At 50.0% G+C, this 19,280-nt stretch overlaps 1 protein-coding gene across 1 annotated transcript in view; it reads right to left on the bottom strand.

The window, feature by feature from the left end:
- Window positions 1-19,123, bottom strand: part of PACS1 (phosphofurin acidic cluster sorting protein 1) — a 90,421-nt gene extending 71,298 nt beyond the window's left edge. The window contains exon 1 of the mRNA XM_072639156.1: window positions 18,753-19,123. Within this exon, the coding sequence (XP_072495257.1) occupies window positions 18,753-19,108 (356 nt within the window). The 5' untranslated portion in view covers window positions 19,109-19,123. The remainder of the gene's footprint in view (window positions 1-18,752) is intronic.
- Between the last annotated feature and the right edge of the window lie 157 nt (window positions 19,124-19,280).

The following is a 19,280-nucleotide window of genomic DNA, read 5'->3' as shown; positions in this document are numbered from 1 at the left end:
AAACAACAGGCTTTGGTGAGCAAGGCTTTTGCTGAACCCCAAGAATCAGTGATCAGAATGGCAGGAGATAAGGGAGCTACACCAAAGGATCAAGCTCAACTAGACAAGGCCAGGCTGACAGGGAAGAAATGGGGACACACTGGGGCATGCCAGGCTGGGAAAGCACCAGCTGGGGAAAGGTCAGTTTCTCTTGGGCTCAAAGGAAAGCAAAGATGACCCCGAAGGCTGAAGCTCTGAAGAGTTTGAGAAGGCACACAATCAGTAAATTGGGTAGGATTAGATGGGGCCAAAAGGCTTCAAGCTCCAACCCAACTGCATGCATCTTAGGGATGTGGGTTGGTAGAAAAACTTGAAAAATACTGGCCCAGAAAAGTAGTAAAATATTCAAACCAAAAGAATTTCATGACATCCCTGAGTGTTAAGGCAGGCCATTTTGAGGCACAGAGAGGTGAAAGGAAGGAAGATTCTACAGCCGGTCTTTGACAGGAGAGAGAAAAACTAGGGCCGTTCACTAGGAAACACTGCCTTGTCATCTCTCCTCTAAAGTGCAGTAGCAAGAGAGTTCATCTCAGAGGAAGAAAGAGCAGCTTGTTTCCTGTGACAGGAGTTGGCTATTGGCTCAGAAGGAGAAAGCATCAAGGCGTCTAGTCAAGACAAAGGTCTTACTTTAGGGAATCTCCATTGCAGGCTAGGCCAGATTTAGAAGAAGATGCAGGAGGTCACTGGCAGGCTGGACAGACATTTCACTCCCTCCACAATCTCCACCAGGCAGGATGCCTACTCTCCTTCTAAGCATGGCTCTGGAGCCCCTTCCTATAGGGGCCTTCTCTGATCCACCCAAATGTGGGGCCTTTCTCCCTTTGGAAATTATTGTGTCTATACTTTGTATTTATTTTGTTATCATCATTCAGTCGTGGCTGACTCTCAGCAACCCCACGTGGGGTTTTCTTGGTGGAGACCTTGGAGTGGTTTGCCATTTTCTTATCTAGCTCATTTTACAGAGGAAGAAACTGAGGCAAACAGGGCAAAGTGATGTGCCCACGGTCACACAGCCAGGCCTGGCATTTCTTTACCTGGGTACCTGTTGTGTCTCCCAGAAGAATGTCAGCTGCTCCAGGGTAGGGTCTGTTTTATTTTTATCTTTGTGTTCCTGACATCAAACAGAGAGCTTTACGCAGGGCTGGAGCATAACATTTTGTAGCTGAACTGAAGAATGGGGCCAACAGCAGGAAAAAGGTGAAACTCTCCCAGACTCCAAGTCATCATCTTTCACAATCTGAAGGTTCAGAAAAATCTCTACTTTTGGGAACCTGGGCCAAGGACACAGGGAGATATTACCCTTGGATGGGTTCCCCCAAAGAGGTCCACGGATTTCTCATGCTGAAGACATACAAAAGACCAAGGAGGGACTGTCCAGGAGGAAGGAGACTGACTGTGCAAGGTTATCAAGAGGTTAATGAATAGGATAACTGGAGAACTCTATGAAGTGACTAACAAAATGGTAGAGGGCCTGAAACCAGATTGCATGTGTGCTCAAGTGCCACAAAGGAATGGGTCTCTCCCATACACAATCCTACCCCTCTATGGTGGGCAACTGTCATTTGTAAAATGGAAAAGCCAGGACCCATCAGTAAAGGGCAGAATCCATCCCACCGCCATCCCCAAACACTTCTCTTAGTATTTGTACCAGTCTTGGAAAAGTGGGGAATACACACACACACACTCACACAAACACACAAAACTTCCCAATTTAAAGAAAATTTTGGTTCACTTGGAAATTCATCAGTTCAATTGGATAAATTACGCTGATTGTCAGTGATATCAAATAGTTAAGTCACAGTCTCTGTTCTTAAGAAGTTAATTTTCAATAGGGAAAAAGGCCCAGAGAAGCGACTAAGAGAGTGTGATTAGGTACAGAGGTGTGGTCTAGACAAAGGGGAAAAACAGAAGTGAGTAGAAGGGGAGACTGAGCTGGAGGAGGTGGCTGGGTCACAGAGGGCCCTTCAAGTGGGCCAGGATTTCCCACTTTACTCAGTGATGTTAGGGAAGTTAAAGAGCTCACAGTTCCTGGAAAGCAGGTGTAATTATGGTTGCTTCACTACTGATTTCAAGGGTACTAGTCATTAAAAACACAAACTGATGGTATCTCTTCGGTTATCTGTGTGAGGCTGGCTCAAGAGTGTCAATAAATTATGCCTCAATCTCATTTATTATGCATTTATTCATCTGGCCCTAGGAAGGAAAGGTTTCCAAATTACAAATCAGTTCAACAAAACAAGAAAGGAATGAAAACTTTCCTTTACAGGCCAAATGTACTTAACTGTTATTCAGAAATAGGGTGAGTCTAATTTGAGGAAGAGATTTAAGAACTCCAATCAGTTTTCTCTAACTCAAAATGTTTAAAGGTTTCAAAATTCCTTAGAAGAGGTATTATCTCACATCTATTAGGAAATGACAAATGCTAGAGGGGATGTGGGAAAAACAGACACTAATGCATAGTTGGTGGAGTTGTAAAAGATTCAACCATTATGCAGAACAACTTGGAACTATGGCCAAAGGTCTATAAAACCATGCACAGCCTGTGACCCATCAATATCACTACCAAGTTTTTATCTCCCAAAAGAGACAAAAAAAACAAAAAAGGACCTATGCACACAAGCATATTTATAGCAGCTCTTTGCTACTGGGAGCAAAGGACTGGAAATGGAGGGAGTGCCGTCAGCTGGGGAATGACTGAACAAGTTGTGGTATATGAATGGAAGGGAATACTATGGTGCTATAAGAAGTGAGGAGCAGGCTTGAAAGACTTCCATGAACTGATGCTGAGTGAAACGAACAGAACCAGGCGAACACTGTGTACAGTGTGTACAAGACAGCTCTGAAGGACTTCCAATGAAGAACGCTATCCATTCCGAGAGAAAGAACTCATGGAATCTGAATACGGATCAAAACGTATTTTTTGAACTTTCTTTTCCTTGGATTTGTTTTTGGTTTTTCTGGTCCGTTATCTTTCTTTCTTTTCTTAATATGGAAGTATGTTTTACATGACTACACAAGTGTTACCTATATCAAACTGCTTGCCTTCTCATGGGGGCGGGGGGAGAATGTGGAACTCAGATTTTCAAAAACCAGTGTGAAAAGCTGTTTTTAATGTAACTAGGGCAAGATAAAATACTAAATAATTTTTCTTGAAAGATTATTTAAAAAAATCCTTAGAAAAGACCGTCATCCCCACAAATGCTTCTGCAAAATGGGCAGATTTTTAAAAGACGTCACTCAGGACTAGGATACAGTAACAATTCTTTCACTGGAAGCACAGTGCTACAAACATTAGCTATCGATAGGTACGTCCCAGAGGGAAGGGAATTGTAAGCCTGTCCATTCTCATGGTTTCGACTGTACCCTCCCTCGGGTCACATAATCAGCTATCTGTCCTGATTAGAGCAGCACTATCAATCCTCCCTGTTGGACACTGCAACATTCAGGTCCCAGCCATCTTCCCCAACACACAGCCCACCCCCTCAAAAAATAAACAAAAGACCCAGCTGTTCTCACCAGCTTCCCAGGAGGTCAATGGCACCTCATTCATCTCCCCAGTTCACCCATTAGTCACCATCTGGCCAGTTCATTCACAGCTCATTGCCTTGCACTGGGATCACTAGAACAGCTAGCTCTCTGGCCCTGGTCTCCCCAGCACTATTCTTGCCCTCTTTGTCCCTGGCCTTTTCTGAGCACTGAGTTCTATGTTGCTTTGATAGTGTTGCCCATGATGTGGTTTTACAGGGTCTGGCACACAGCAGACAATAAAAGTTTGCTGCTGACTGATACATCATCTTTTCCCCCACACTCCTTGTGGAAAAGGCTCCTGTTCTGTACCTGGCCCAGAACAGGTATTCACAATAATCTCTGTAACTGCCTCGACCTGCTCACATATTGGCCTTTTTTCTTCCTCGCAGAAACCAACTTCCTAAGAACACCAGGCAGACACAGCAGCTGGCTGGGAATTACTCCCAGTACCTTTTGGAGACAAAGATTTTAAAGAAATCAACGTGGTCACATTGTTATGGGTCTCTGCCCACACAACATACTCTTCTTTCCCACTAACACATCAAAGTAGAGCTTAAGTTTAGACCCAGGAAGGAAGATATGCTGCCCAAGTGACTCCCCAGTGAGTCTGGGTGGGAGGGCAGCCTTGAAACTTTGTATCCTGGCATCTCTATACAAACGGTTAACATCAAGTCAGGACAAAGTTACACAGAACCTAAAATGTCAAAATCATCCTTTTTTTAACAAGGGATTGTCAACTGGATGAACAGAAAACTGTCTTCTACTGACTTAGAAAGTAAAATTGTGGAAAAAATTTCTATTGATAAAACAGAATCCTAGGCAGGATACTCAAATAAAAACTCAATTTTCCAGGGTGTAAAACTTGGCATTAGAAATAGCTAACACTAAATAAAACCACAGGAACTTTGGGACATGGGAAAAGTCCAACTAGCAATGGTTTGGGGGAGACTGCAGGCCTTCTAGCTCCCCGATCTGGCACTGGGCTGGCTCCAGGCAATAAGGGGCCCCACTGGCCAGGACTGAGGCAGCCTCCAAGCTGCCTGCCTGCCCACTTCTTCTGGGCACTGGCAAAGCCCTCTGTGGGCTTGGACTATTCTGAGCTGCCTCCAGTTCAAGGGCAAGCAGGCCCTAATCTGACTCTCCTAGAGGCCCCTATACCTTTGAACTGAGGCCCACAAAACTGCTTCGAGAATTCTCTCCTTAATCTGTGTGGAATTTCTGGGAGGTAAGAAGAGAATGGGGAACCTGGAGTCAAGTGATCTGGCCTAGAGAATTAGGAAAGTCTATGACCAATGGCTTTCAGGGGAGAAGGTGGCCTCAGGGACAGCCATGGGCATGAGGTGAGCTTCCACAGAGAGATGGTGCCCAGATTCAGCCCTGAAATGTTTTCTGGACTGACAGAAGCTGCTGTAGGGCCTCAGCACCCATGAGCAAAGTACATAGATGGGGACAAGCCCAAGCTCTAGAAGAGGGGGATCTGGGGGGCTCAGAATTCTAGGACTCAGAGTTTTTGTAGGGAAGGAAGCCGAGAGGGCCTAGCCTTCAGGATGAGGCAGGCAGAGTGGTGCTTATTATAATCCATGAGGCTAGAGGTCACCAGCTGGCTCACAGCTCTAGAACTGGAAGAGACATTTCAGGGCATCTAGTCCCTCATCTTACAGACAAAGAAATGGAGGAGGCCCAGGGAGGGGAAGGGATTTCCCGTGGTCACATGGTGAAAAAGCAGGAGAAATGGGATTTGAACCCAGACACCCCTTGATCACAGAACAGAGCTCTTTCCAAAGGTAGGCAGGTATCAGTGAGGCCCAAGAGAGGAGTCAATGCACCTCTCCACCGCACCAATAAAATACAATTTGGCATTTAGTGATAGCGGAAGAATCTCATGCTTTTTCCTTTCCAATTCAAAAATAGCTTTCTGTTCCTGATCAGCCAAATCAGCTCCTGTGCCACAGAAGCCGCCTCTTCCAAAGCTGTTTCAGGCCCCCAGAGCCTGAGCAGTCCAAAGGCAGGCTGGCTGAAGAAGCAGGAAAAACGGTGCAGGCCTGAGGGACTTGAGGGGGGCCTTGGAGCACAGCTGGTACAACCCCCTAAATTGGTCAATCAATACTATTCCATTTTCCATCTGCAGCTCAGCTTGGCTTGGCGCTGATCAATCATCTGAAATCTCATCAACAGGCAGATGAACTCAGCAACTTCCCCACTCACTCTTGATGGCCTCTCCCCTCAAACTCTGCCCAAACTCTCCCATTTTCCACAGAACATCACATCCCCTACTCCAGGTGGTCACCCCACCCAGTCCCTCCTTTTCAGCATCCTTTTGCATACTGTCTTTCTCCCATGGTGGCAGCTAGGTGAAGCACTGGATAGAATGCCCAGCTTGGAGTCAGGAAGACTCTTCTTCCTAAACTCAAATCCAGCCTATGACTCTGGGCAAGTCACTTCACCCTGTTTGCCTCAGTTTCTTCATCTGTAAAATGAGCTGGAGAAGGAAATAGCAAACCACTCCAGTATCTCTGCCAAGAAAACCCCAAAATGGGGTTAACAAAAAGTTGGGCACGCCCCAAAGACAACAATAAACATTTGCTGAATTGGCCAAGTGACTGCTGGGGAGCAGGACCTGAGGCCTCCCTCTTGGTCCCAGGGCTCACCAGAAACCAATACACAAGTCAGGATCACAAGGCAAATGCAGACAGTCCTGAAGGCCAGAAGAGCTGTTCCAATGAACCTATTATAGCCTGGAGTGTAAAACAACCACTACAGAGCTGTAACAAAATTAATTCTCAAGCTCTGAACTCCCTAGGGTACTGATTTCCAACTGCCAAGAGCAAAACTAAGAATATTTTCTCTCTGAAAAAATCAGTCATAGCTTCATGGGTTGTTAGAGAAACCATCTAATCCAACCTCCTAAGAAGGAAAAGAAACTGAGTCGGAGAAGTACGACACTCTGCCCAAGACGTCACCCACATATCTCAAGTTCCCAAGCTCATTTTCACTAAGAAATGCTAATAATGACTCTCAAATATTCCAACAAGGCCATGATCTAACCAACTGGAATGTTGGTTAGACAGTGACACAGCCCATCCACACTTGTCCAGCTACGTGTGTTGCCCCCAACGAGAGGTTCCTTCCCTCCAGATAAGCCATCTCATCTTGAGCACAGCAGCCTTCTACCCCCATCTCAAAACACGATGCCTCCTTCTTCCTCCTCTCTTCCATGGGGCTTGTCAGCACATGATGGTGAGATCCCCTCCAAAGCCAAGGCCTCCACAAGCCCAGAATCAAGAATTTGGAAGCCTTCTCTCCAAACCTCATCCCCTCCCCTCCTCGGGACCTCCACTATCGGTGTGCTCTCACCAGTCTTGACCCTATTAGCCAGTCTGACCTTAGATTCTCCTCTACTTTCAAAACCTTTCCCCAAAACAGAAAACTGGGAAAGAACTTTTGCAATTAGTGTCTGTGATAAAGGCCTCATTTCTAGAATATAGAGAGAACTGAGTGAAATGTACAATACAAGTCATTCCCCAATTGACAAACGGTCAAAGCAAAACAGGCAGTTTTCAGAGGAAAAAATTAAAGATATCTATAGTCATATGAAAAAAATGCTCTAAATCACTATTGATCAGAGAGATGCAAATCAAAACAACTCTGAGGTACCACATCACACATATCAGATTGGCTAACATGTCAAAACAGGAAGATGATAAATATTCGAGAAGATGTGGGAGGGTTGGAACACCTAATTCTTTGTTGGTAGAGCTGTAGGCTGATCCAACCATTCTGGAGAGCAATTTGGAACTATGCCCAAAGGGCTACAAAAATACGCATACCCTTTGACCTAGCAATACCACTTCTAAGACTGTATCCCCAAGAGATCATAAAAATGGGAAAGGGTCCCACGTGTACAAAAATATTTATAGCAGCTCTCTTTGTGGTGGCCAAAAACTGGAAATCAAGGGGATGCCCATCAACTGGGGAATGGCTGAACAAGTTGTGGTATATGAATGTAATGGAATGCTATTGTGCTATAAGAAATTCTGAACAGGAAGACTTCAGAGAGGTCTGGAAGGACTTATATAAACTGATGGTGAGTGAAACGAGCAGAACCAGGAGAACTTTGTACACAGCAACAACCAGCGTGTGAGGAATTTTTCTGGTAGACTTAGAACTTCATTGCAATGCAAGGACTTAAAAAATTCCCAGTGGTCTCTTAAGGCAAAACGCCTTCCACATCCAGAGACAGAACTATGGAATTCGATCGCAGAATGAGAGATCATTTTCTTTTGCATTACATTTTGGTTTGTTTTATGATTTCCCATTCATTTTAATTCTTCTATGCAACATGACTAAGGTGAAAATGTAATTAGTAGGAATGTATGTGTAGAACCTATATAAAACTGTATGCCGTTTCAGGAGTGGGAAGGTAGGGGGGAAGAGTGGAGGGAAGGGGGAAAAAATCGAATATATGTGGAAGTGATTGTAGAGCACTGAAAATAAATAATAATTAAAAAAAAAAAAAACCTTCCCCACCCCCTTGTCCCGTCCCCACTCAGGTTCTGTTGAACCCTGACCTTACCAGAAGAGGTCCCCCACTATCCTGATCGAGTCTACAAATTCAGGTTAACTCATCTCAATTCGGCCTTCCAAGCTCTTTACTTTTCCCAAGCCGCCTCCACCCCACTCCCCACTCAGCTGTTCCAAGGCCTCTGTCTTCTCCACTCCTGCTCCTCAGTTGACTCTCCTCATATTTTTCTGAGAAAACAAAGGCTACTCATGGGGATGCCCACCCCCCCATCCACACCCTCTCCTAGCCCTCCAGTCTTTGATGCCCTCTTTCCTCTCTTTGTGGTCTCCCCTCCTTTCTTTTGGCTGGTTCTACAACCATCTCCCTCCCTCCCTCTAACTCTCAACATCTTCCTACCCACCGACTCCTTCCTTGTCAATAACAAAGGTGTCCAGGGATCTCAAGCTGCTCTTCAACAGCCAAAGTCCGAGGAAAGTGCTGATCACAGCTGCCTTTCTTCTCAGTCACTCATGAGCCCTCTGCAACCTGGTCTGGACCTTCTCCCCCAAATGCTCATTAGCACTTTCCCGTTGGTTATCTATTTCTATTTATCCTATCTGCATTATCAGACTGTGTGCTCTGGGAGGGCAGGGAGCGTTCTGGGTCTAGTCCTTGTGGCCTTGTTCACCGGAGCAGCTCTCTCTACAGTGACCGAGGATCTCTTAAGCTGCCTTTCTTCCTGACCTGCCTTTAGCAAGTGATGCTCCCACCCACCCTCTGCTCCAGTCTTCCCTTTGAAGGTGTAGGGAAACTTCTCTGGCTCCCCTTCCTACCTACAGGACCCACAAGGGCTGGCACTGCACAGCTGGCTCCCAGCTCCTCCTCTCTCTGCCTGCTGGCCACAGGCTTTCCCAAACCCATCTTATTCCAAAGTTCCCTATCTCCATCAAGGACACGGCCATCCTTTCATCCACCGACCCAGAATCTTCCTCAACTCCATTCTCTGCCCAACCTCCCATACTGAAGCAGCTGCCCAGTGCTGGAACGTCTGCCTCTCCTACATCGGCTCCCATCCCCAACACGTCCATGGGACTCATTCAGCCCCTCACTGGCCCTGACTGGACAGGAGACTGCAAGAGAAAGCTCATGCCTGACCATGTTATGCACCTGCTCAGAAAGCTCCTGGGGCTTCCTGAGGTCTCTAGAGAAAGCTCGGTGGAGTCCTAGAGGATGCCAAGGGAGAGGGCTACAGGGGCCATAGGTCACATGATCCTGGGGTTCCAGGGATCATGGACTTTAGAGGCCTTGGGCTGCACAGGCAATAAAGTAGACACCAGCCCCATCCCTGCCCCCAAGAGGCTCCAATTCTAACAGTGCCTGGGGACAACGGCCCTCAGGACAAAAGGAGCCATCAAATATCCACAGAGGAATGCTCTGGGCCTTTTAGCCAGCCCAAGATACAACCTGTGCCTCTGGAGGACAAGGACCAGGGTGCTTTCCAGCATTATTTCTACAGGGCCTGCCACATACAGATGCTCAATAAATGTCTGATTCGATGACCTGACCTTAACTCAAACTGAGAAGCCATACAAGAAACCATCGTTAACATTCCCTACAGAGGGAACAGTTCCTGCTCTCAAGAAGCTGCCATATTATGAAGGAACACAACAGCTGGGTAGTGCAGTTCCTGGGCTGCAGAAGAACCCAGGTTCAAATCCAGCCTCAGATACTGCCTAGCCCTGGGCAAGTGTCCTGACCTCTCTGTGCCTCCTCAGTTTCCTCATCTGTCAAATGGGGATAAAATAGCATCACCCTTCCCAGGTAGCTGTGTGGATAAAGTGAGTTAATGAAGGTAAGGCATTCTGCAAACCTGAGAGTACTCCATGAACACTGGCAATTATTATAAAGAGTAATTTCAAAAGGAGAATCCCTGGGGTGTAGGAGATGGCCATGAGGGAAGCTGGGAAGTAAGAGGACCGAGTGGAGGAGGGGAAGGGGCCTTCTGAACAAGACCCTATAAACTATAGGGTTTCCTATAAACTGGGGCAGACAGACACCACCACCTGCCTGGGCCAGGCCCACTGACACATGGTGGGGGGCTCAAAGAAGCTCCTCTTCATTTCAAGAATGACTGATGGCATGAAGCAAGAATATGGGGAGGAATAAGCTGGCACAGGTTAGGGCCTCAGTCCATTTTTCAGAGGCTTTCATATGGCCATCAAAGCAGATAATGCCAGTGGGCTTTTGGCTGAAGACTTCTAGCAAAAGCCTAATAATGGCGAGTTGGGCCCATGTTCTGTTGTGCACATCAGGCCTACCATGGCGAGTCCCAGCTGATGCCACCACCATGTTTCAAAGGAGTCTTGCACTAATCACAACTTCAGTTAATACAAGAGCTCGAAGCTCTTAACAGACACTTGGTTCCCCTTCATGGCATCCCCAGGAGGTAAGAAAAGGTGCTGCCATTTGACAGATGGGAAAATGGATGCACATCACACAGATTTCAGAACGCCACTGATCAGCCCACAACGCTTCAACACTGACTTAATGAAACAACTGGAAGCTCTTCTTCTAAGAAGGCTCTTGGCTTATGAAGGCACCAACATCTGACCTGTCTAGCACCATAACTAGCCTGAAGTCTAAAGGACTTGACTGAAAGAACAGAAGTGTTGCTAGAGATGGGCACACCAAATCAGATGCTGGGCCTGAGCTCTTCCACTGCCACCCATACACCTTCATGTTCTCCCTTTAGCATGGAACAACTAGGGGTGACACTCTCATTACAGTAACCACAAGTCTTCAAAAAGGACCAAATGTTCAGCAGCTCTGTCTGAGAAGGCCGGGAAAACTGACCTGATTCAATGTCTGTCAGCTGTCCGATCTTTCCAATACCTGCTAGCTCTCAATTCCAAAGGCTTTCAGTTAGCTGGAATCTTAATCTATCTGGACTGTGCCGTTCCCCCAAAGGGGCTTTGTCAGAACATGGGAGAACAGTCCAGGGGAAGGAGGCATACATACTGCAGGGATTTCACTATAAAATCTGCCCTTCTTAGGATGACTACCGTTTTTCCTGGAGGAATCTGGCCCATTGGGCCTGAAAGAGCCATCCAGGCAAGGGGGGTCCAAAACAGAGTTGGGTTTGACAGGCAGGGGCCTCCCCCATCTCTTCTGTTCATGGGAGCTGGTAAGAGCTTGGCCCAGTCATGACCTCCAAGAACAAAAATGCTGAGCAAGCTGAGTCTGGCCCAGAGAGGGCAGGACCTTCAACTGCACATGTTGGGCAAAAGGAGAAAACTGGGCCAGGAAGATTCCTTTCAGCAATAATGTGTGTCTGACGCTAAGAAGGAAAAAAATGGAGGCTTAAAAGTTTGGCAAAGGCCTGCCTATTCTTTAGTTATGACAAAGGCCACATTCTGTCCCTGAGACATATGAAGTGTATAAGCCTGTGTGAGGGGCTGATGGACTGAGGCAAAGTCCCGTGGAATTAGGGAGAGAAGGTATAATACAAAGGCAAGGGGAAGGAAGGAAGAGGAAGGCAACGTCAGGCAACGTGCGAAGGACTTTGCAAATATTAACTAGTTTGAGCTTTACAACAACCCTGTGAGGGAAGTGCTGGTATTATCTGAATTTTACAGCTGGGGAAACTGAGGCAAAGAGCTGTGAACTGACTTGCCAGGATTCAACAGCAAATAAGTATCTTGGGTAGAATTTTAACTCAGGTCTTCCTGACTCCAGCCCCAGGACTTGTGGCTCTGTAGAAGTTCAGAAAAGGGAAGAGGTCATTTCTGACAGGCATCCTGAACGGACTCCTGAATACTGGGTGAGGGGGAGATAGGGACCCTGAAACTGGGCCCTGAAGGACAGCTGAAATTTCCACAGGCTGAGATGGTGGGGAAGACAATCCAGGCAGAGCAAAAGGCAGGTGGGGAAGAGCTGAGGGGACCCAAGCAGCCCCTCAAGGACAAGGTACACAAAAGAGGGCCGACAAGAAAATGGCATAGGACAATAAGACAGCTGGCTTGTGTCCTGCTCTGAACTCTGATGTCATTGGGGTAGCTGGTGTGAGGAGACAGGAGAAGTTGAGAAACCAGTTAGGAGACTCGGCTGATAGTCCAGGAAGGCAGTGAGAGGGTAGCCCTGGCAGCAAGGGGCAGAGCGGCTGTCCTCCTGCTGGGAGACTCACATAGACCTTGCCCTGCCCCCACCCTGTAACTTTGCAGGGGAGGGGGGGTTACTGTATGTGTGGAATAATAGTAGATGTTTTTCAAAACTTGGTTAATTTTTTTGAATTTTTTTTTTTTATCCTTTTTCTACTTTCTTTGTTATAAGAGATGTCTGGGAGAGAGCAAGAGAGCGCAAGAGCGAGAGAGAAAGAGAGAGAGAGAAAGAGAGAGAGCAAGAGCGAGAGAGAGAGAGAAAGAAAGAGAAAGAGGGGGGGTTACACATGTACATCATACAAAAACAACAAAATATTGATAAACTCTTTTTCCATAAAAAAAAGGAAGCACCGAAGCGATGGACTGAAGCCCTCGGATGCTCTGTGCTGCCCCCACTTCTGGCCAGGCTACTGAGGCTCCCGATCTGCAAGGTTGCCTGGCCTTCGTGGACAGGCCCCCCGGAATGGTTAGATATACCTCACACTTTCGGGATAGACTGCATAGATTGCTCCTGAGAAGCCACACACTAGTGTGTGAGAAGAGCTTTGCCTTGTGCATGGTCCCACACCTGTAAGTGTCACAGGCCTCATGGCCCTACAGGAGTTCAGAAAAGGGAAGTGCTCACTTCTGACAGGAACGATGGGGTGAGAGAAAGGAGGGGAAGAGGAGCCTGGGGCCAGGCCATGAAGGACAGATAGGATTTCTACAGGCTGAGATGGGTGGGGAAGGGCCTGAGGGAACACAAAGCAACCTCCTGGAGGACAAGTGGGCTGAAATTCCAGCTCCGTCCCTTATGACCATGGTGACCTTGGGAAAATCCCTTCCCATTGCTGGGCCAGGCCTCTCCTCTGTAAAATGGGAGAGTAGGCCCAGGTGGCCTCTGAGGTTCCTGCTAGAATGGGGACAGACCATCCTTGGAATTCATTAGATGTCAACTGTGAGGAGGAGGAAGTTTTGGGATGACTTGAAGAGCTGGATTAGAGAGAAAAATAGGGATGGTGGGAGGTGGGAGAGTAAAGAACCTGAGTCTTGCAGTCAGAGAGGCTGGCGGATGGCTGGCCAGGCATGGTCACTGAGCAACAGAGCTGATGCTTCCTATCTCAGCCCCAACAGCGGCAGTCTCAGCGATCACTGCCCAGAGAAAAGATAAATGGGACAGAGCAATCTTTGAGAAAGATTAGAGAATAATGGGATGTGGAAGGAGACCCCCCTGACCCTCTGCCCAAAGGCCTCCAGGAAGGCTGACCCCACGTCCCCTGTGGAGACAGCCAGGCTTTGGGGAAGGTCTGTCCCAACAGCCAGACTCAATCTCCCTCTTGGCAATTTCTATTCCCTGTATCCAATTCTGTCCAAATGGGTCAAATAGAAGAAATCCAAGTCGCTGTCAGAACCAGGACACACAGCCACTCAGACACCACTGCTGCTAAGAAGCTGAACTGCTTTAAAAGCATGTTCTCCTTCATCTCACACTCTGCACAGCTGCTGCAGAGAGAAAGGTTTCCAGAGAGTCTCCAAGGGCCAGAGCAATGCTCTGGAGGCCACAAGTGGCAGCCATTCTCAGGAGGGACACAGCCCAGGCCACGAGTGACAGTCCCTGAGCTTGGGGCCTAGTTTTCTACTACTTATTGCCAGGGCCACAAGGCAAGGGGTTTTTCCTTCTGAACCTCAGTCTCCTTATCTTTAAAGTGGAACATAATTCTTGGCCTGGCAACACTATAGTGTTATCAGGATTGATAACATACATGAAATCCTCATACAAAGAAGCCATCATTCATTCCATGAACATCCATGTAGCCTAGAAGAACTTCTAGTGTGGGAAATCTACCTAATACCTAGTCAGCCCAGAAGCCATGCAGTAAATCCTGGGGCCTACCTGGAGGGGAAGCACCAAGGGCCTGAGTGCTTTGTCGTAGCATTCCAGCCCCGGGAAGCCCCTGCACAACACAGGAAATGGAGCACAAACATGCTGTGTGACTCTAAGCAAGTCACCTAACCAGTCTTAGCTGCCTCATCTGTCCTGTGGTACCAGCCTCAGGAGGCTGCTGAGAAGGTCTCCTGTGACATGTGACCAACCTCAACTGCCTGGATGGACAGAGGGAAAGACAAATGAGGTAAAGCTCTTGTGCCTCCACCTCCCCTCCTTCTCAAAATAAGAGTGTACCAAGGACAAAAGGAGGAGGCAGAGGAAGGCCCAGTCCTCCCTCTCAAAAAAAACAAACCAGCTCAGAATTCTATAGGTGAGAGATGACAGCTGGTGGGAGCTGCCGGACTCCACTGTCCAGAGACTTGTCTGTCGTCTCCACTACAGGTGGGAGCAAAGCAAGACATTCTGAAGAGCATTCCGGAAAAGACTGTGGGTCGGTTCCACCGTCCATATCCATCATCTTACTCCAGAGGGAGACAGTCATTGGATGGCTGAGCAAAGCCCATCAGAGAGAGCTGGCCTGTGGTGGGAACTGCATTAAAACATCATGACTGTGCACGTCCTAGTCTGGTGTAGTTCACCCACAAAGCAGAATCCTGCCCCCAGAAGACTATCTAGAAGCCCCTGCTCTGAACATACATTCATAGGAAAGAGGGAAAAAATGACCAAAACAGCACCTGCTGTTTGCCCTTCCTCCCCAAAAGGAGTTAAAAGAACGAATAACAGGTCTAAAGTAACAGGGACCATCACCCTCAAAGACAAAGCAGTGAGAACCAAAAACATTTACCACCAGCTTCCATGGCAGAACCAGAAGGAGAACTCAAACATCCTGCCCCTTAGTGTCCCAAGAATTCCATACAGGCACAAGCACAAAGCCCAACCCAAACCCAGCACCTGCCCACTGTGCCCCAGCACTCCTCAGCACGAGCACCAGAGCCAGAAATTTCCAAAGCTTCACCATCTCTCCCTCCAATCAAGGAATATTTATTAAGTGCTGACAACCAACAAGCGCCAATGAACTATACAGCCCAAGCCTGGAAACACCTCGGGGGAAACACCCAGAGCTCTCTGGTGATGGCCCTTCAGCCAAGCCTGCAGGGGCAGAACAGCCACCCTATCCCTCTCTCACAACCTAGGATGAGGTACTACCCCATACTCTAACTAGGCCATAGGTAACGCAAGGTCTGGGACCACAACAAACCGGGAGCATCTGAAACTAAAAAAAAAAAAAAGTACGTGAGCCAAGATTAAGAACAAAAATGGCCAGCGGGGCATTCGGGGCATCCCCATCGAAGCCTGTCTCTACAGGACAGAGTGACCCGGCCTGGGTGAGGCTCCAAGGGCCCTGGGCACTGGTTTCTAGCAGGTGAAAGGGAGCACAGCTCAAGCCTCTTTGCCTCCAGGATGATGAGAACATCAGGACAAACATCCAGGACCCTCCAACAGTCCCTTTTGGGGCCCAGTATCTGAGACTAGAGACTGAGAATCCTAGCAGTCCTTGGGGAGCTTCCCCAAGCCTAGGGGATCCCAGAAAGAAATCACTCTAGGGACAACTCAGAGCCCCAATTTGATTCAGAGACCCCGGATGAGGAAGACTGGAGTCCTCCGACTACCTGGGGGCCCTGACCAAGTCCCCCATCTCACAAGGCTGCTGCCCATCTCCAAGGAAACCCTGAGCTAGTCGCTCATTCCAGATGTGAGGTCCCCCTCCCCCCCCGGGGCCACCTCCTCTCCTTCTAAGCTCACCAAGAGGGCTCCTCAAACACAACAGGGGAGACTTCCTTAAACAATCAGAAAATCCAAAGTAAGAAATCCAAGTTAGGAGCCACCCAGGTGTGGGTAAATCAATCCATGGGGAGACAGGCTCCAAAAAAGTAATTTTCTCTCTGCCCAGGAATCTGAGATTCACTGGGGGCTGTGGATAGAGTTACACTGATAGAGGCCCAATATTCTGTTACTACCCTGGCCCTCTGGAAATCCAAGTCTTCCAAGATAAGACAGCTTTTAAAACCCTTGAAAATCCCTTGAAAACAGAAAGTCCATTGGGTCTCATTTCTTGCATTATCCTGCCCTTTGGTATTAAACACAATGTATCTGGCAATCGTTCTCCATCCTCAGTCTCTGTCCAAGTTGACCAACACAAAGGCCCGATGTGACTGACTGAAGTATCAGAGATTGAAACCCCAACAGTCAACAGGCTCCCTCAAGAAACCCAAATAAAGGCCACCCCAACATGGCTTCAGCTTCCCCCAAATCACCCAACTACTGGAAGGCAGCCCTGCCAGCTCTACCTCCACTTTCCCCATCAATCAGGCCTCACCTGAAGCAACCGCCTTGGAGAACTCGGCCCAAGGGGAAAAATGACTGGGGCTGCTCATGCCATGGGTACAGGCCACTGAAGAGACATTGCATAATAATAAATTCAACCCTTCTTGTGTCTTCCAAACCCAGTAACTCCAAACAAGGAGAGAACAGACATCAGGTAAAAATGTCCCACTTATGTCCCTATCATGGAGGGGAAGACGTCCAGAGGCTCCTGACAACTGACCACTGACATCTTGCTTGGCAAATGCCCGACAGCAAATGGTAGCAGAGAGCCACATCATGAGGCAGGGCAACCAAAGAGCCATGCAACCTTCTGCTTTCTGCAAACAGAAATCAGCAGAGATATTGGTAACGTTACTGTGCACCCTTCACCAAGGGCCATGGTTCTCCCCTCGGGTCCTGAGTACAAAGTTAACTCTGGGGGTCTTCTCTGCTTTATGCCAGTCAGGGGCTTTCGGCCCATGCCCTGGAACTGCCCAGGCTGGGCATCTGATGAATGCCTCCTCACATAAGCACAAGGGCAGAGACCTCAGAATTAACTGGCCAGAGATATTTAACAGTTGGAAAGTCGACTTCCTTTGCCCCCGAAGGATGTCATCTTCCTTCCTGGCCAACTGTTCCACAGGGAGATGGGTGGGCCCTGGGACACCATCAGGGAGCTGGCCAGTAGACGGGTCAGGGCCTGAAATTACAGTACGTATGACGTGGCCACAAGTGCAGACAAGGGAGCTGCCCTGCCTGAAGCTCTTGGACTTTTGAGAGTCCCCCGGTCTCCTTACCAGAGGCTGTGGGCCCCCACTGTACTGATGCCCCCATCTTGCCAGTTGCTTGTGCCTTTCCAACCCCACAAGCTGTGTCCAGGCAGCTGTCTGGATGTCACCAGCTAAACCTCACGATGGCAGTCAGGGTGGGCAGGCAGCACTGACACGGGGCACACCCAACACCACAGTTAGCAGGAACTCCAAGGTCAACGGGGGTGCATCTAAACAATTCTATTATGGTCAGCCTGGACGGAAAGAGGGGCAGGGCCCACAATCGCCAAGAATATCACAAAATACGAAGCACCCACCTCTGGGGGTGCTGAGCTAGGCTGGCACAAAACAAGCTAAATTAAGCTCTTGGAGTTCATAAAATAAACCACCCAGAAAAGGGGAAAGATGGAGAGATGAGAAAGCAGAAGGCAAAATGAAGGGGGTGCTGCCAAAAGGACAGTAACTAGACAGTGGGAAGGCTCTCCCTTGTGGGCCCAGAAGCACAGGCCTGCAGTCTACATGCAGCACCCAAGACTCAGCACTGATGAAACACCTACTGCATGCCAGCAGGGGAGAAAGGCAGGACCAGGCCCTGCCCTTAGGGATCTGTGGCAGGCTGAGCTGCAGGGAATCCTCCCTGAGTTAGCCAACAGGTACCCCTCTGGGCACTGCCTGGGCCTCCTGGAGGGGGAAGCCTCTTGCTCCTGCAGGCCCTGGGCCCTGTTTTCCACAGGTTTCCTTCTCAAGAAAAGAAAAACCACCGCACACTTTGGGCTACTGGGTCGGCAGAGGGGAATCCCTCTGAACTTCCCTGGCAGAAGGCCCACAGACCAGAGCAGCACCCGGGCAAGGCACAGGAAGAGGGACCTGGGGAACAGGGAAGCACACTGGGCATCGGCAGACTGGGAGGGATCCCTGGAAAATTTTGCAAGAAGATGAAGTGGGGGAACAGGGATGATCTGGAGCCAGAGGCCTCGGGTTGTGTCACCTACCTGGGGGAGCCTCAGTGTCTGAACAGAAGGGACAGCCTCCAGGGCACTGGGACCCCCTAACATGTAAAGCTCCCTGCCAAGACAAGGATGCACCAGGAAGGCCTGGGGGGCGCTTCCATCAGCAGCTGCAAAGCAGCATGTACCAAGGGCCTGCTGTGCACCCGGAGCTGGGAGGGCAACAGGTCCCCGAAGGGAGTCTGGGGAGGAGGGAGAAGCAAACTCCGAAAGGAAGAGAGGGCCACGGGGAGCCGCAGGAAGTGTCCCAAAGTCCCAACAGGAGGGCACGGCTCAGGCTGCACATGGAGCCACTTGTCTGGATGCTCCGGGCAGCCCGCGCAGGGCTCATCAGCCCCATCTACAGCTGGCACAACAGGCCCTGGGCGCTCCCGGACGCTGGCACCCAGCTCCGGGCTCTCGGGGGGCTGGCAGGACGGCAGGGCACCTCCATGCCCACGGCGACAACGCTGAGGGCGCACCAAGATGACAAGCGGCAGCCGGGCCGTGTCCTCGCCCCCGCCCCTCCCTGCCCCTCACCTGGGCACGCAGCTGGCCGAGCTCCGGTCCACCTCCCAGGTGGCGTACAGGTTCATCTGCACCGGGGCGGGCGCGGGCCCGGCGGCGGGGGGCCGCCCGGGGGCGGCGGGGCCGGGGCCGGGGGCGGGGGGGCCCGAGGCCCCGGGCCCGGCGGCCGAGCTGGACGAGGCCGAGGCGGCCGCCGACGTGGAGGACGTGGCCGAGGCGGCCGGGGCCGCGGCCGGGGCCGGGGGCTGCGGGGCCTGGGGCGGCGTCGGCGGCGGGGAATGGGCGGCCCCGGGGCCTCGCGGCCCCGCGCCCCCGAAGCCCCCCGCCCCGGCCGCGCTGCCGCCGCCGGCCCCTCCGCGCTCCGCCATGGCCCGCCCCGGGGAGCCTGCCGCCGCTGCCGCCTCCGCTGGAGCCGCCGCCGCCTCGGGGACCGCTGGGGCCGCTGCTACCGCTGCTGGGGCTCCGCGCACGCGCGGAGGAGCCGCCTCGCGCCGCCCGCCGCTTGCCGCCGCTCCGTCGGGGAGGGGGGGGGGGGATGGA

This window comes from Notamacropus eugenii, chromosome 2, assembly GCF_028372415.1.
Source record: "Notamacropus eugenii isolate mMacEug1 chromosome 2, mMacEug1.pri_v2, whole genome shotgun sequence".
Classification (NCBI taxonomy): Eukaryota; Metazoa; Chordata; class Mammalia; order Diprotodontia; family Macropodidae; genus Notamacropus; species Notamacropus eugenii.
The sequence above is the reverse complement of the archived record's forward strand: the minus strand, read 5'-3'. Positions and strand labels throughout refer to the sequence as shown.